This window comes from Pteropus medius, unplaced genomic scaffold (assembly GCF_902729225.1).
Source record: "Pteropus medius unplaced genomic scaffold, Ma_sr-lr_union100, whole genome shotgun sequence".
Lineage (NCBI taxonomy): Eukaryota > Metazoa > Chordata > Mammalia > Chiroptera > Pteropodidae > Pteropus > Pteropus medius.
Window position 1 is genome coordinate 5,913,001 of NW_024350924.1, and position 14,382 is coordinate 5,927,382.

General features: G+C 35.4%; 1 protein-coding gene across 2 annotated transcripts in view; it reads right to left on the reverse strand.

Annotated features, from left to right (window-relative positions):
- Window positions 1-14,382, reverse strand: part of TRIM33 (tripartite motif containing 33) — a 94,159-nt gene that overhangs the window by 11,339 nt on the left and 68,438 nt on the right. For both annotated transcript variants that reach the window (XM_039841264.1, XM_039841265.1), the window contains exons 11-15: window positions 12,790-12,990; window positions 5,851-5,983; window positions 4,383-4,446; window positions 2,235-2,394; window positions 694-1,043 (exon numbers count right to left, since the gene is read on the reverse strand). In XM_039841264.1, the coding sequence (XP_039697198.1) occupies window positions 694-1,043; window positions 2,235-2,394; window positions 4,383-4,446; window positions 5,851-5,983; window positions 12,790-12,990 (908 nt within the window). The remainder of the gene's footprint in view (window positions 1-693; window positions 1,044-2,234; window positions 2,395-4,382; window positions 4,447-5,850; window positions 5,984-12,789; window positions 12,991-14,382) is intronic.

The window sequence follows — 14,382 nt, forward strand, 5'->3', positions numbered from 1 at the left end:
AGAAGTGAGAGAGCTGCACACTTGCTCCAGGCAGGCGCCACGGACCAAATGCTCCCCTTAGGAAGCGACCTCTGAACAACTCAAGATGTTGAAGGTGGTTTTACGAAGCACTTGTTTTTCTTTAAAATACCTTTTGAGAGCTTTCAAACATTAAAAAGTAAGTTTTGGGTAAGACTGAATAGAGTTGCCATAAAACTGAATGAACAGTATTCATTAATAAAATAATTGTAAACCCCATTAAAATTGATGGCAATAGATAAAAAATCCAGCTTCAAGAGGAAATCTAGGGAGTACTGAGATCTTGTTCCCTGGCATATGTCATTAGTTTGGCTCGAACTTAGAAAAATTTAAATATTAAAACAACAACAACAAAAAGAGAGGAAATCTAATAACTTTCTCCAATACCCCAGAACCCCTGCCCCTCAAAATTTAGAGTTCTATCTAATTTGTTCACATTAATTATAAATTGAAATCCAAAAAAATGGTCTATTTTTTATCATTAATGCACCACTTAGATCTCAGATAGTTCATCATTCAGCTGTTAGTTTTTCTAGAAGGTAATACTAAAGGAATAATAAGCTTCTTGTCTTATAGAAATACTATGTATGCAGTGGTTGAGAAGGCCATCTGCCCTGAATAACTTATTTTTTCGGTTTATATAAATAACAAAAATATCAATTATTTCACTAGTACCTTGGAAAGCTAAGAAGCGTTGGAACATGACAAGTTAGATGAAAGACCTTTGGACATTTTTCACAGCACAAGAGATCCCCTCCATTTTGGCAGACAGCACACCAGTCTTCATTTGGGTCATCATCTTTGCTGCTGCCATCTCCTCCAATTCTTGCTGACCTGTGCATGAGGCTTCGAATTGGGGACTTGCCGTTAACAAGGCTGCTGAGCCCTGACTGTTTGCAGCTTTCATTCGAATCTGTAGGTTCTGTTTTCACATGGTTTTCCAGGCTTGCTAATGCATCCAGCTCACTCTCTAGATGCAGGTTGGTTGAGAGAGGTGGTGTCAAGCTACTCTCAGGACTGCTCAACTAAAACAAAACAAGGACAAACTCTTGAAAAATCACCTAGATCACTGTTCACAGTGTGTGTGTGCGGGGGGAGGGGGGGGTATTACATTCAAAACTTATGTCAACATGTTTACATATATATACTGACCTAACTTAAAATTACTTTGGGAATCACATCAGTGACATGAAGGAATGAAATTAACCCCAAAATTATTTAGGCATGTTAATTTATGATTTTAGGGAGCAGTCTCTCCAATATTGGTTCATTCAGATAGTAAGGAACTTAATTAAACTGTGAAGCACTGATTATAAAGTGAGCATAGGGTTATACTTTTCCTACAGAGAACTGACTATGGTATGTCATCTTTCACTCAAGAATCTGTTGCATAGCTTTTGAGAAGCATTCTGAAATATTCTCTGTCCACGTTATCATTCTGCGAATGTAGGAAGACTGTGACAATGTTAAAATATATCTTTCGCCTCTGGGGGTACTTTCCAAACCAGTTCTGGAGGAAGAGGTGACACTGCTCCATGCCCAAGGCTAAATGTGCTCTCTAAATCTACATATACTGCATTGAATGTGTAATACCCTGAGCTGAAATCTCTATGTGTCAACCATATAAAAAATGAAACATAAGCCTGGGCAGAAAGAAAACAATATCGAAATTCCTAAACAAAGAGAAACGTGGGCTTTCTTTCATTCTATATTATAAATTCTATAAAATGTTCCATCTGGGCACTCTAAAATGGTTAATAATTCATAAGGCAAAGGCACTCTTCCAATCGTAAAACCCTTTGATCATTAAACTTCTTTCATGTCAGTGGTCTTAATCTTGAACTTAAAGGACCATGAAAACAGCCAAGGATATTTTGTGGCCCAAGACTCAATGTGACTTTGAGATGATTAATAAATCGGAACAAGATAGAACCTGACTTAGAATCATGGCAAAAATATCAACCAATTACAAACTAAAAGATAATTTGAAATGAATCCTTAACACTTAATGATTAAGTCTTTTTCTGATTAATTATCGCTGACACTTGGTTAAAAAAGTTGAGTCAGAAAAAGAGGTATTTGGCTTGTACCAGGCATAAAAATTCAAAAACAAATAAATGTCATAGAACCGCTATTTAGTCTAATATACTGAGAATGGAAGAATCAGGGAGGTGGCCTTCTCAGTGAAGCCCCTGACAGAGCCCAGCGGATCTCACCATGCAGGCGCTCCTCCTGCCATCCTCTGTCTTTTCCTGCTTCACAGCCCCGGAAAAGCTGCATATCTCGTCTTCGGTCCCGGGTTCTTGCTTGACCTTCACTTGATCAGACTTGAAACTAAGACTTGCTTTCTCAGCAGTTCTTCCTGACGACCCGCAGCTAATAAAAAACAACGAAGATCACGTATGGTATACATAAAAACAATTATATGAAAAACGTGAAAAGAACTATTTATTAACTTCATAGATAATAAGGACACTTCACAATGGTGTTAAAAGAAGTGGAGTATAAACTTCACTTCCAATTCTTAAAAATATAATCCAAATTTCAGAAGGCCTTAAAAACATTTTATGATGAGGCATTATACTAAATCATTTATGGGGTCTAGCAAACATTTTTCCAGGCTAGTAATATAGAATGTTGATGTCTGCTTCTCTCCATGAAAGTAGTTTCAGTTCTACTCTACTCTCAAACGTCTGAAGAAAATAGCATCAACAGTGGTTCATGAGCCTCCTCAAAGGAATTGCTACGTTAGCTTTTAGGGCGGGGATGGGGAAAAGGGGATAAGGAACAGCAGACAACCTAGAACGCCCTCATTTGAATCAACGTAATCATAGGCTAAGAGGACAGGCACGTTACTGATCCGTTCTCTCTAGACCATGAAGTTAAACTACTGGCAAGAAAAGTGAATAACTGGTAAGACTATATTACTACTAAGAATGAAGACTTTTTTCATTTAATTTGTACTTTTCTTCTAAAGTACTGATTATTTACTTAAGTATAATTTTAAAATCAAGCAAATGTTTGAAAATGCATATACACACATACAAACAAAAAACACACATATATCTTAAATAAAATCTTTCTTGCATTGTACTAAATTATATAAAATAAGAGTAAAACTCAGTCATCATTTACTACATTTCATATTAACACAACGCATACTCTCTCTCCCCAACCAAACCTCACTTCCTCACTAATGTGACCAGATTTCTCAGAGAAATGGCCAATTCCAGATCTGAGGCAGGAAATGTACAAGACGAACCTGGAACAACATTTCGTAACAGGAAACAAGGAAGCTTTCAGAGACTATCAGGGTTACAGCCACAGAACTAAGGACCCAACCTTAAAAAGCTCTGACAGGATAAAATGAAACACTTTAAGCACCAATAAAAAATATATTTAAACATCATATAAAGTATGTTTAAATATATGAGTTCATAAAGTTAGAGAAAATTAAAACTCATCGGTCACTGTTGGAGGGTGCTGGGAAATCAACTCATTATTATGAAAATAGGTAAATAAAGAGAAAAAAAATCAATTCATTCTGCCTTTCTTATAACCAAATATAACAGAAATTTTCTCTTTACAGAAGTATTCTAAAATAATAAACACGGAATAATACAATAATTATAATGTATCATTTTTCAAGCAGTAAAAAAAAAAAAATTAGAGTTAGGCAACGATCACTAATGGTTATTACAAAACAAACAAAAATCAACCAGACATTACGTGACCCTGACGAAAGTACATGCCACCACCAATGAAGTATTCTCCCCCACATCAAACATGAATCTCATCAAACCTCCTGATCTAAATACCGATAAGAGAAAAAACAGCAGGCAGTATATTCAAATGACAAAATGGGGAAAACTCTGTATGAGAAAATACATTTCTTAAACCAATACACTGATTTTGACCTTAACACATCTACTGATAACAATGTAGAGAGCTTATTTGAACCATACTCAAAGAAACTATTTTTTAAAGGCATTTATAGGAAAAATTGAGAAATATGAACATTAATTGAATCTCTACTGATATTAAAGAATTAGCTATTAAATTTTTTTAGGTGTAGTAATAGTTCTATGGTTATAAAATTTTTAAATCCTTGTCTTTTAAGTGAAATAGACTGAAACAGTCATAAATGAAATTAGATGTCTGAGATTCGTTTCAAAATAATCCAGACAGACCAAGAGAAAATGGGTAGGAATACAGAAGAATTAAGACTGGCCATAATTTGGTGACTGTTGAAGCTGGGTGGTAAGTACATAAGAGTTCACCATGATATTCTAGTTTTTAAATTTTTTTTGAAAATTTTCTTAATAAAAAGGAGAAAATATAACTATTAATAACATAATACTTACCTGCCTCGACTACCAGTACTAGAGGTACTAGGGGGTCTCACAGGTGTGTGAGAATTAGATAAACCTGCAAATAATAAGTCAAAATTAATATCAATACAGATAAGAATATTAAGAATTCTACCTACTAGTTACAGAATTCAAGATGATTACAATATAATTTAGTAATTCTTGGAAGTCAGACCTAGTTTTACTCTCGAAGTCAGGAATGGCATGTGTAATCGTGGCAGACATCAATCAGTTTCTCTCAGCTGAGCCCCTTTCTCAGAATCCTCCTCAGAACGCAACCCAATCAACAAAAACTAACAAATCAGAGAAAGCTATTTGCCATCCCGCCCCAAGTCATCTGGTAAAATACCCTATGTAGACTCCTATGATTCCTATTATTTCTTCTTTCTTTTAGAAGTCCTGCAATAACCCTATTAAACCTCAAAAACTGTATGGCTCAAAAAAATGTATTAATGATGCATCTCGTGCAAAACCTGCATCTACATTTGAACCATTCTTCCTCTAGAAATAATGAGGTAGTCTATTTCAGTAAAAAAGAAATAGCATTTATTTTCACTAGAAAAATATATTCTATAACCACTTCTGCACCATCGACCTGCTAGGAATTGCTTTAATCAATCACTCATGGTAAGAGGGCTAACAAAACAACTAGGATTTTGGAAGAGATCTATATCTCTTGGACTTGATTAGTCACACTTTAATAGATTCCAATGAATTTGAGTTTTTGTTTTAAAATGACAATTTGAAAGTTCACTTGCCTTTCCTTGATTTTTTTAAAACAATTTTTCCATTTTATTTTTACAAAGTGTTTTAAGCTTGGGTTGAAACCAAAGAATTCTTCAACTGACCATCTATATCATAAAAGACCAGGAAGTAAATGATACTATAAATCCAGCAAGGAACATAAACACAGCTGGGATTGGGAGAGAGGTACACTGGAGTTCTGAACAGTGTACACTACGTATATATTAATATCATTTCAGTTAACTGAGGCCTGCAAACAGCATTTCAAGAAAAATAATTGGAAAGAGCAATCAGAAAAAAAAAATATGGTACCAAGATTGTTAATTTTATGTGGCTAGAATATAGTACCCAGTAGATTTTGAGTAAAAGAGCTCAATCTCCATAATGGGGGTGGGCCTCATCCAATTAGTTGAAGACCTTAAGGGAAACCAGAGGAAGAAGGAATTTTACTTTCAGACTCAATACTAACATCAATTTTTCCCTGGGTCTCCAGGTGACCTGCCCTGCAGTTTTGGACTTGCCAGCCCTAACCATCACAAGAATTAATTCCTAATCCCCTACACATGCATTCAAGTACATATGCATTCACACACGTACGTACGCATGCACATACGTACGTACACACACACAAACACACCACCCCTCCTATTGGTTCTAGTTTTCTGGAGAACCCTGACTAATACATTCACTGAGAGATATTTTTGTAAGCTGGTTTTACCTGATGATCCTGGAGATAGGGCAGAGGGTCCTGGAGAGGGATTCATGGTACTTGTAGGCTGTGGGGGAAGGTGACTGCCTGAGATGTATCTACTTAGTAGATTATCTAAACTACTTGAACCAGCATCTTCCAACTAAAGAGAAAAAATAAAATAAATTTGCTTTGATTAAAGCAAAGAAGTTAATTTCATTAGTATAATTGCTTATGCTCATAGCTTACTAATTAACAGATTATCCTATATCAAACTCAGCTTAACTGTTGCTTCTTTAGGCTCCTCTGAGGACCCACACAATATAAAATTTATATGAATAAAGCTGTAATTAGTATTATTCAATAAATACCCAGCAGATCAAAACAAAACATAATAATCCACTAAATCCTTTATGTTCTAATATGAAAATAGCTATGACACACTGATGCATTTGTCTTTTCTCAAAGTTGATGCAGGACCTAGTTTTTTCAGCATCCTTGTCCCATCTTCCTCTCTTTATTTCAGCATCCATACTCTGCCAGAATCATCCACCCAAACAGAATTTAATCATGTCAATACCTAACCTTAAAGCTGTGAATAGTCTATATACTCAGCAGAAAGCCCTTAGCCTGAGATACAAGGCCCCTTCGTCAACAGGAGACTGAACCCTTTTCTCATTTACAGACAGTAGGCTAAAGCCAGAGAACCTGGTACTTTGGGCTGGTTCCCAATTGAAGATCAGTTTCCTACCTTTAAAACATCCACCCACACTGAGAACTGTGATGATGAAATGAGGAAATATTTATGTAAGAAACAGTAAACAGATACTATTTAATTATGAAAAATTACCTTAAGTAAAAGTTTACACTATTCCATATAAGAGATGGTCAAATTATTCTTAAATAACTACTAATCTACATGCTTACTGATCTGTTTATACTCACACTTGAAGATTACTTTTTCATGTAAATTTACCTCTCATTCAACACAGAAAACTGAACACATATATTTATTACTTGCCCTCCTTTCCTCTCAAAAAAACATACTGATTTTCATGACTATAAGATAGGAAAAGATGGCATCAAAGCAGAAACTTTGGAAGAAATTATATATATATAAACCAAGGTAGAACTGGATTGATAGAAAAATTACCAGAATAAAGCAGCTCACAACATAAAACAGACATGGAAAGACTCTTCTAAAAAGTAAATAGGCTTGATATCAATTTATAATACAAACTATCAACAAAGTGGGTATAGATGGAACATACCTCAATATAGTAAAGGCCATATATAATAAGTCCATAGCTAACATCATATTTAATGATAAAAAGCTGAAAGCTTTTCCTCTAATATCAGGAAAAAGGATGCCAACTCCTGCCACTTTTAGTCAACATGGTATTGAAAGTCCTAGCCAGAGCAATTAGGCAAGAAAAAGAAATAACAGGCATCCAACTTGGAGAGGAAGAAGTAAATCTGTCACTATTTGCAAATGACATGATATTATATGTAGAAAATCCTAAAGACTCCACCAAAAAACTCTTAGAACTAATAAAAGAATTCAGCAAAGTTGCAGGATACAAAATCAATCAAGATTAGAACAACTAATCATAAAATTACATGGAACCACAAAAGACCCCCAAATAACTGAAGAAATTCTGAGAAAAAACAAGGTGGGAGGTATCATTCTCCCTGATATTAAACTATGCGACAAAGCTACAATAATCAAAACAGTATGGAAAAGATGAGAGAGTCCGGGAAAAAAATCCTCATTTATAAGGTCAATTAATCTCTGACAAAAAGGGGCAAGGGTAAACAATGAGATATACAGTCTCTTCAAGTGGTGTTAGGAAAACTGGACAGATACATGCAAAAAAATGAAATTGGACCACTCTTACACCATATATAAAAATGAACTCAAAATGGATTAAAGACTTAAATGTTTAAGACCTGAAACCATAAAACTCCTAGAAGAACACACAGGCAATAAATCTGATATTGCTCTTAATAACATCTTTATGGATATGTCTCCTTGGACAAGGGCAACAAATGAAAAAATAAATGGGACTACACTAAACTAAAAAGGTTTTGCACAATGAAGGAAACCATCAACAAAATGAGAAGGCAACCTACTGAATGAGAGAAGATATTTGTAAATGATATATCCGATAAACAGTTAATACCCAAAATATATAAGGAACTCATACAACCTAACACCAAAAAAACAAACAATCCAATTGAAAACTGGGCAGAGGACCTAAACAGACATTTCTCTAAAAAGCACATACAGATAGATGGCTAACAGATATTAAAAAAAGATGCTCAACATCGCTAATCATCAGGGAAATGCAAATTAAAATCATCAATATATCAACAAATAACAAGTGCTCACAAGGATGTGGAGAAAAGGGAACCCTCGTGCACTGCTGGTGGAACTGTAAATTAGTGCAGCCTTTATGGAAAACACTATGAAGATTCCTCAAAAAAATTAAAAACAGGGTTGCCAAATGATCCAACAATTCCACTTCTGGGTATTTACCCAAAGAAAACAAAAACACTAATTTGAAAGGATATTTGTACCCCTATGTTCACTGCAGGTTACTAGTAATAGGCAAGATATGGAAGCAACCTAGACTTCCATCACTAGATGAATAAAGAAGATGTGATATATATACACAATGGAATATTATTCAGGAATAAAAAAAGAATGAAATTTTTGCCATTTACAACATGGATGGACCTAGAAAGTATTATGCCAAATGAAATAACTCAGAGAAAGACAAATACCATATGATCTCACTTATACATGGAATCTAAAAATAAAACAAAAACAAGCTCACAGATATAGAAAAGTTTGTTGTTGCCAGAAGTGATGAATGGAGTGTGTGTGAAATGGGTAAAGGGATAAAAAGGTACAAACTTCCGGTTATAAAATAAATATATCATGGGGAGGTAATGGACAGCATGGTGACTACAGTTAATATTCTATTGCATATTTGAAAGTTTAAGAAGTAAACCTTAAAAGTCCTCATCACAAGAAACCAAATTTTGTAACTACGTATGGTGACAGATGTTAACTAGACTTACTGTGGTGATCATTTCAACGTGTATAAAAATATCAAATCATTTTGTTGTATACCTAAAACTAATATAACACCATATATATCAATTATAGTTTAATTTTTTTAAAAAGTAGATAGGCCTTTCTCATTAATGAAGTCTTTTTCATTAAAGGTCTCTGAGACACAAAGGACTGAAAGTGAAAGTAGACTGTGGGCTACCTAGAGGGACAATTAAGGCATATTAGTAGTTGTGCCTGCCCAGGGGTCACAGCTATTGGCCAAGGAGTTGCTTGTAAGCTGTAATTACCGGAGGATCCCTCACTGCAACTAAAGTCAACTGGAGGACTTGTGAAGAGGGGCAGCTCCTAATCTGGGCCACAGATGGAAGGTGGGCTACAGCTCACCTAAACATAAAAGAGGAGAAAATGAATCAACCAAACATGAAAGTCCCATATTACCTACCTCTACTCCCACTCTTTTATACTCTCCAACCTGCAATTTACGTCTCTGGCCAGAGAGACATAAAACTGTCTAGGTTAGAAAAGTAGGCAGATTAGAAAGAGGCAAACCAAAAGTACATAAAAGGGCTTCCACGACACTATTACATCTCCAACAAAGAAATGCTAGCTGAAACACCGGCCTCCAGGTTTCACTAAACATGGATGAAGAGCCACCATAAATAAAGCATTCTTTTATTCACTAAACCAATGTTTTCTAAGCATCCTGAATAATAATAATAGTAGTAGTAGTAGTAGTAATAATAAAATTAAAGCTACATGGAATATGTGTGATATAATTTCTATGAATTAAAAGGAAAAAGACAATCCACAGAATACAAATAATCAACAAACTTAAAATAATCAACCACACAAATAAAAGAAATGGTAAATGAAATCAACATCATTTTTACCTATCAATCACATTGGCAAAGATGTAAGAAGACTGATTAATTTAGCCAGCTTTGGGAACATAGTACAGAAATGGGTATTCTTTAATATTTAAATTTGTACATGAATATTAGAAACACAGTCTTCCCAAGACCTCATAATATACAGTATAGTATCCAAACTAAGTTACTAATATGCCAAATACAAACTGTTTACAAAAAATTAATAAATCATTAGACTACTACATCTATTAACCATAATCTAATCTGAACAGAATCTAATGTTCGTTTATCTATTCAAAAAGTATTCAGGTTCATTATGTATGTCCTCAAAGTCTGAATTACAAACATGCATTATCACTGTGCTGGAGATGGGCAGCAGAGAGAAAGAAAAAATAACTCAGGTTAAGAGAATTCTATTTAAATTAAATCCTACTTTATAGTGGATGGCGGTAATGATCAGTATTAAGATATAGCAACAAATATCCAAAACTGCCTTTGTATTTATTTCCTGTTTGCGTTACACAGTTAATGCTACCTTGTCTGCTTCCTGTGTAGCCTCCCACAGGTTTCTTTTTACTATACCATGGAAACTACAGGATAGGAGAAAAAGTAAGTGATTCTTTAAAAGACGATAGGTTTGCTTTCCTTTTTATTTTTGGTTCAGATAGTTACTTCTTACTATGGTTGCGCTTTCTGTGGTAACCACCTCTAATCCCTTTTAAAAGTGACAATAACGAGTGCTGGCAAGAACGTGGAGAAACTGAAATCCTCATATGCTGCTGGTGAAAATATAAAATGGTGCAGCCACTGCGGAAAATAGTTGGGCGATTCCTCAAAAACCTAAACATACTCACAATATGACTCTAAAATTCCACTCCTAGAAATTTACCACCAGATAAGTGGTAACTTATGTCCACATAAAAACTTGCACACACATGTTCCTAGTAGCCGAAAAGTAGAACCCCAAATGTCCATCAACTGATGAACAGATGTGGTATAACCATACAACGGAATATTTAGCCATAAAAAGGAATTAAGTACTGATATAGGCTATGACATGCCTGGACCTAAGAAACATTATGCTAAGTGAAAGAAGCCAGGCTCAGAAGGCCACATATTGTATAATGCCCGTCATATAAAATGTCCAGAATAGGCAAATCCACAGAAACAGAAGTGAATTAGTGGTTTCCAGGGGTAGAAAGAGAGAGAAATGGAGAGTGACTTCTAATGGATAGTTTTTGTTGGAGTGATGAAAATGTTCTGGAACTGGATAGTGGTGATGGTTGCACAATCTTGTGAATATACTAAAATCCACTGAATTGTACACTTTTAAAAGTTGAATTTTATGGTATGTAAATTTTATCTCAATTGTTAAAAGCAGATGACACCAGTAAATCAGTAAATAAAAATAAGGTCTGCAAGGAAGAGAAGGTTCATAGGAGACAGGCTGGATTCTGTTCCTCCTAGCCCACATAACAAAATTAAACATGGAAGGGGATATATTCCAGAGCTTCTTGTCTTGACCTCAAAACTATTCTGGGCAAGAGGACAAGGAATGTCTGATAAGAGCCCCCCTTTCCTTGATGCCCGACTTTTCAAAAATGTGGCGCATTGACATTTCTACCATCTGGTCTGTATGAGAAAGAACTGAACCAAGGTCAGAGTGATCCTAGCAAATTAGAAATTTGACATTAGCGACCTTCCTTCTCCCTTTGAAAGTTTCTCAAGAACTGGAACCAAGTCTTGTTTATCTTTTTCTGCTTAATGCCGAAGGACTTTTGTATACAGTAAGTACGCAGTAAAACTTGGGTGGCTCCTCTAACACTGTACAGACCTCTCTCGGGTTGCCCAGACTCTCACTACTATACCTTTCCAGGCCTACAATCCCAAACTATTTCCCTGCCACATCTACAAATCATGGGGAGAGAAATGATCTTGTAATCTGGAGTCTGGCTTTGAATTCCAACTTTTCCATTTACTGGGTGACTCCGAGAAAGTGACTAACCTCTTACTTTCATCCATAAAACAGGGATATTATACATCATATGAGATGAATCAAGCATTAAATTTATATATTGCCTGTGAACATCCTTTATACATTATAAGCTTACAACTTAGGAATTTTATATTTTTATAAATATATACCAAAAGTTTCTATTCTACATAGTCCAGTACTCTCAGCACCAACGTAACTACCATTTGCTTAGCCAAAATAGATCTCTCTTAATATAAGGAAAGCAATCAGATTAAGAGAATTTACAATGAGTTCGCAATTTTGAAACAATTTTGGAGTTATAGAAATGTCCTTTAAGACTAACTCTTAGAAATCCATTAAACACAATAAACTATAAAACAGCAGTCACAGAAAGTGTCGAAGGTCCTAGTGTCTTAGTAGTTTCACTTCTCTTTGCTCCCATGGTAACTCATGAGGATGTGACCCAGTATAACCTTCAAAGGTTAGATTTACATTTAAAAATAAAGTGCTTTTGATTCAAATGAAGTGATGAAATCTCAGAAGGCACTAAAAAATAATTTTCTTCAGTAAAAAGTCACAGGTGAAAGGTGCAGGACACCTTAGAGACCCTTCAGGTTTCACTCTGACTCCTGCCCACTGCTTCCTCTCTCAGTGTACCCACCACGCCTGGTATCTAGAAGCTCCACCTTCTTCCTTTCTCAGTTCAACCTGTTTGCACAAGGGGTTGACTATTCCCTTTGGGCATAACAGGAACTGACAAAGATCTGACCATATTTAGGTCTTGGGTCTCCTTTCTGGATTCAAACTCACACCAGGAGTGCCTCACCTAACACAAGGTTTGGTAGAAAGATAAGCAAAGCTGACATCTTACAACTTTACAATATTAACAAGTGCTATGTGTAACTTTAAAAAATTCAAATAATATTCTCTTCGGAAATTTCAAAAAAGTTTCATCTAAATTTAGAAACAACCACCAGAAACATACACTCTAATTCCCTAATTAACACAAGGTTTTAAATCTCTCGTTCAACTTAAATACAAACCTGTATGGGTGGAATATCTGGCAGTGACGGAAGGTTTTCTGGATTGGTAACTGAGGGGATCAGCTCTATTGCTGTAACAGAAGGGCTGGTGGGACCTCGATTTGCACTTGCCATGGAAGCTGTGGTAGGGCTGGTGGGATTGATGGTGGTGTTGTGCACCGACACGACAGGGAAGGGTCCAGCGTGCCCCGGGTTTGAGTGCTGCGAGGAAAGAAGATGTTATCATTACTTCACCTACCGGGATACGCTAATGTGAATAAACCTTGACAACAATTTTTAATTTTGTAAAGATGCACAAGTCGAGTGTCTGAAACCTATGGCTGAGAAACGACAAAGTAAGCTCTCTCAAACTTATATGGAAAAAGAATAATTCAAATTAACCGTTTCATTTTTCTATTCATTTTTGTGTAGTATATAGGAAAAAAGAGACTTGGCAATAATTTTCAACCTGTCAGCCTGGTGATTTGATCTTATTTCAGGGTAAAGATGAATGTGATTTGATCTGGAAGCCCCCGAGTTTTCAAACACCATACCAGGAACACCGCTGTTCAGTCTATATTCCTCTTTGACTCATCTTTTTAAAAATAAAAGTAATTAACTGTATAACTGTATATTGTGTATTGATACAGTAGAAAGAACGACAACTCTACAAACAAAAATATGACATCAATTCCTGATTCTAATGCGGTGTGACTTTAGGAAAATCACATAATTTCAGTAATTTAGAAACGTGGATAATAATGAATAAGAATGGATACCTGTCTCATTGTGAGGACTGTGATAAGGGTCATCTAAGATAGTATAGATGAAAAGCTTTGGGAAACAAATTACTATACACATATAAATAATTTCAAATATTTAAAAATTTAAAATTCTAACAGAGATTTCTGTAGGGTCCCTGAAAGTAAAAGGGAAATGATTTTAGATGGTCAGTTAGTCTGCTTCTTTAGCTTCTACACGCTTCCAAAAAGGGTACCTGGCCCTAGTAATACTTGAAGGCTTTCCCTTTACTGAGGGAAAGGTATGTGAACATTTTCTAAGGAAATAAATTCCCAGATCCTTAACCTTCATGTGTACTTTTCTCCTAAAGAAAATCCAATTTACCTAAGAATGTGCTGTTGTAGGCAGGTTTTTTTCTACAACTTCTTTCACAATTGCCCTTCTCACCAAAAAACAGCAACCCTCTGACCCATTCCTAATCTTATCTAGCACATTGCCCCAGGGTGAAAAAAGTTCTAAGAGAGATAAGCAAAAGTACAATTGGAAGTAAAGCTGTCAAGTTGCTGAGAGGGTGCCAGGCTCCAAAACCTGGGTAACAAATAGCTGAGTGGGTTCTGAGACTTGATGATCAACAAAAAATTTAGCAAGACCTGAAGTAGCTATCATCTAATAAGAAAATGTTTAACATAGTTTTGATAGTTCACCACGAGATTCAGCTTTGATAATCCAGAAAAAGTTCAAAGAACCGAGGAAAATTCTTTGAATTCCCAGATACATACTTTTGTGAACGAGATTCTCAATTATCATATGAAAACAAAAACCAAAAAACAAGCTAGTAATAAAAACAGATGTTGAATTCTGACTTACTCTAAA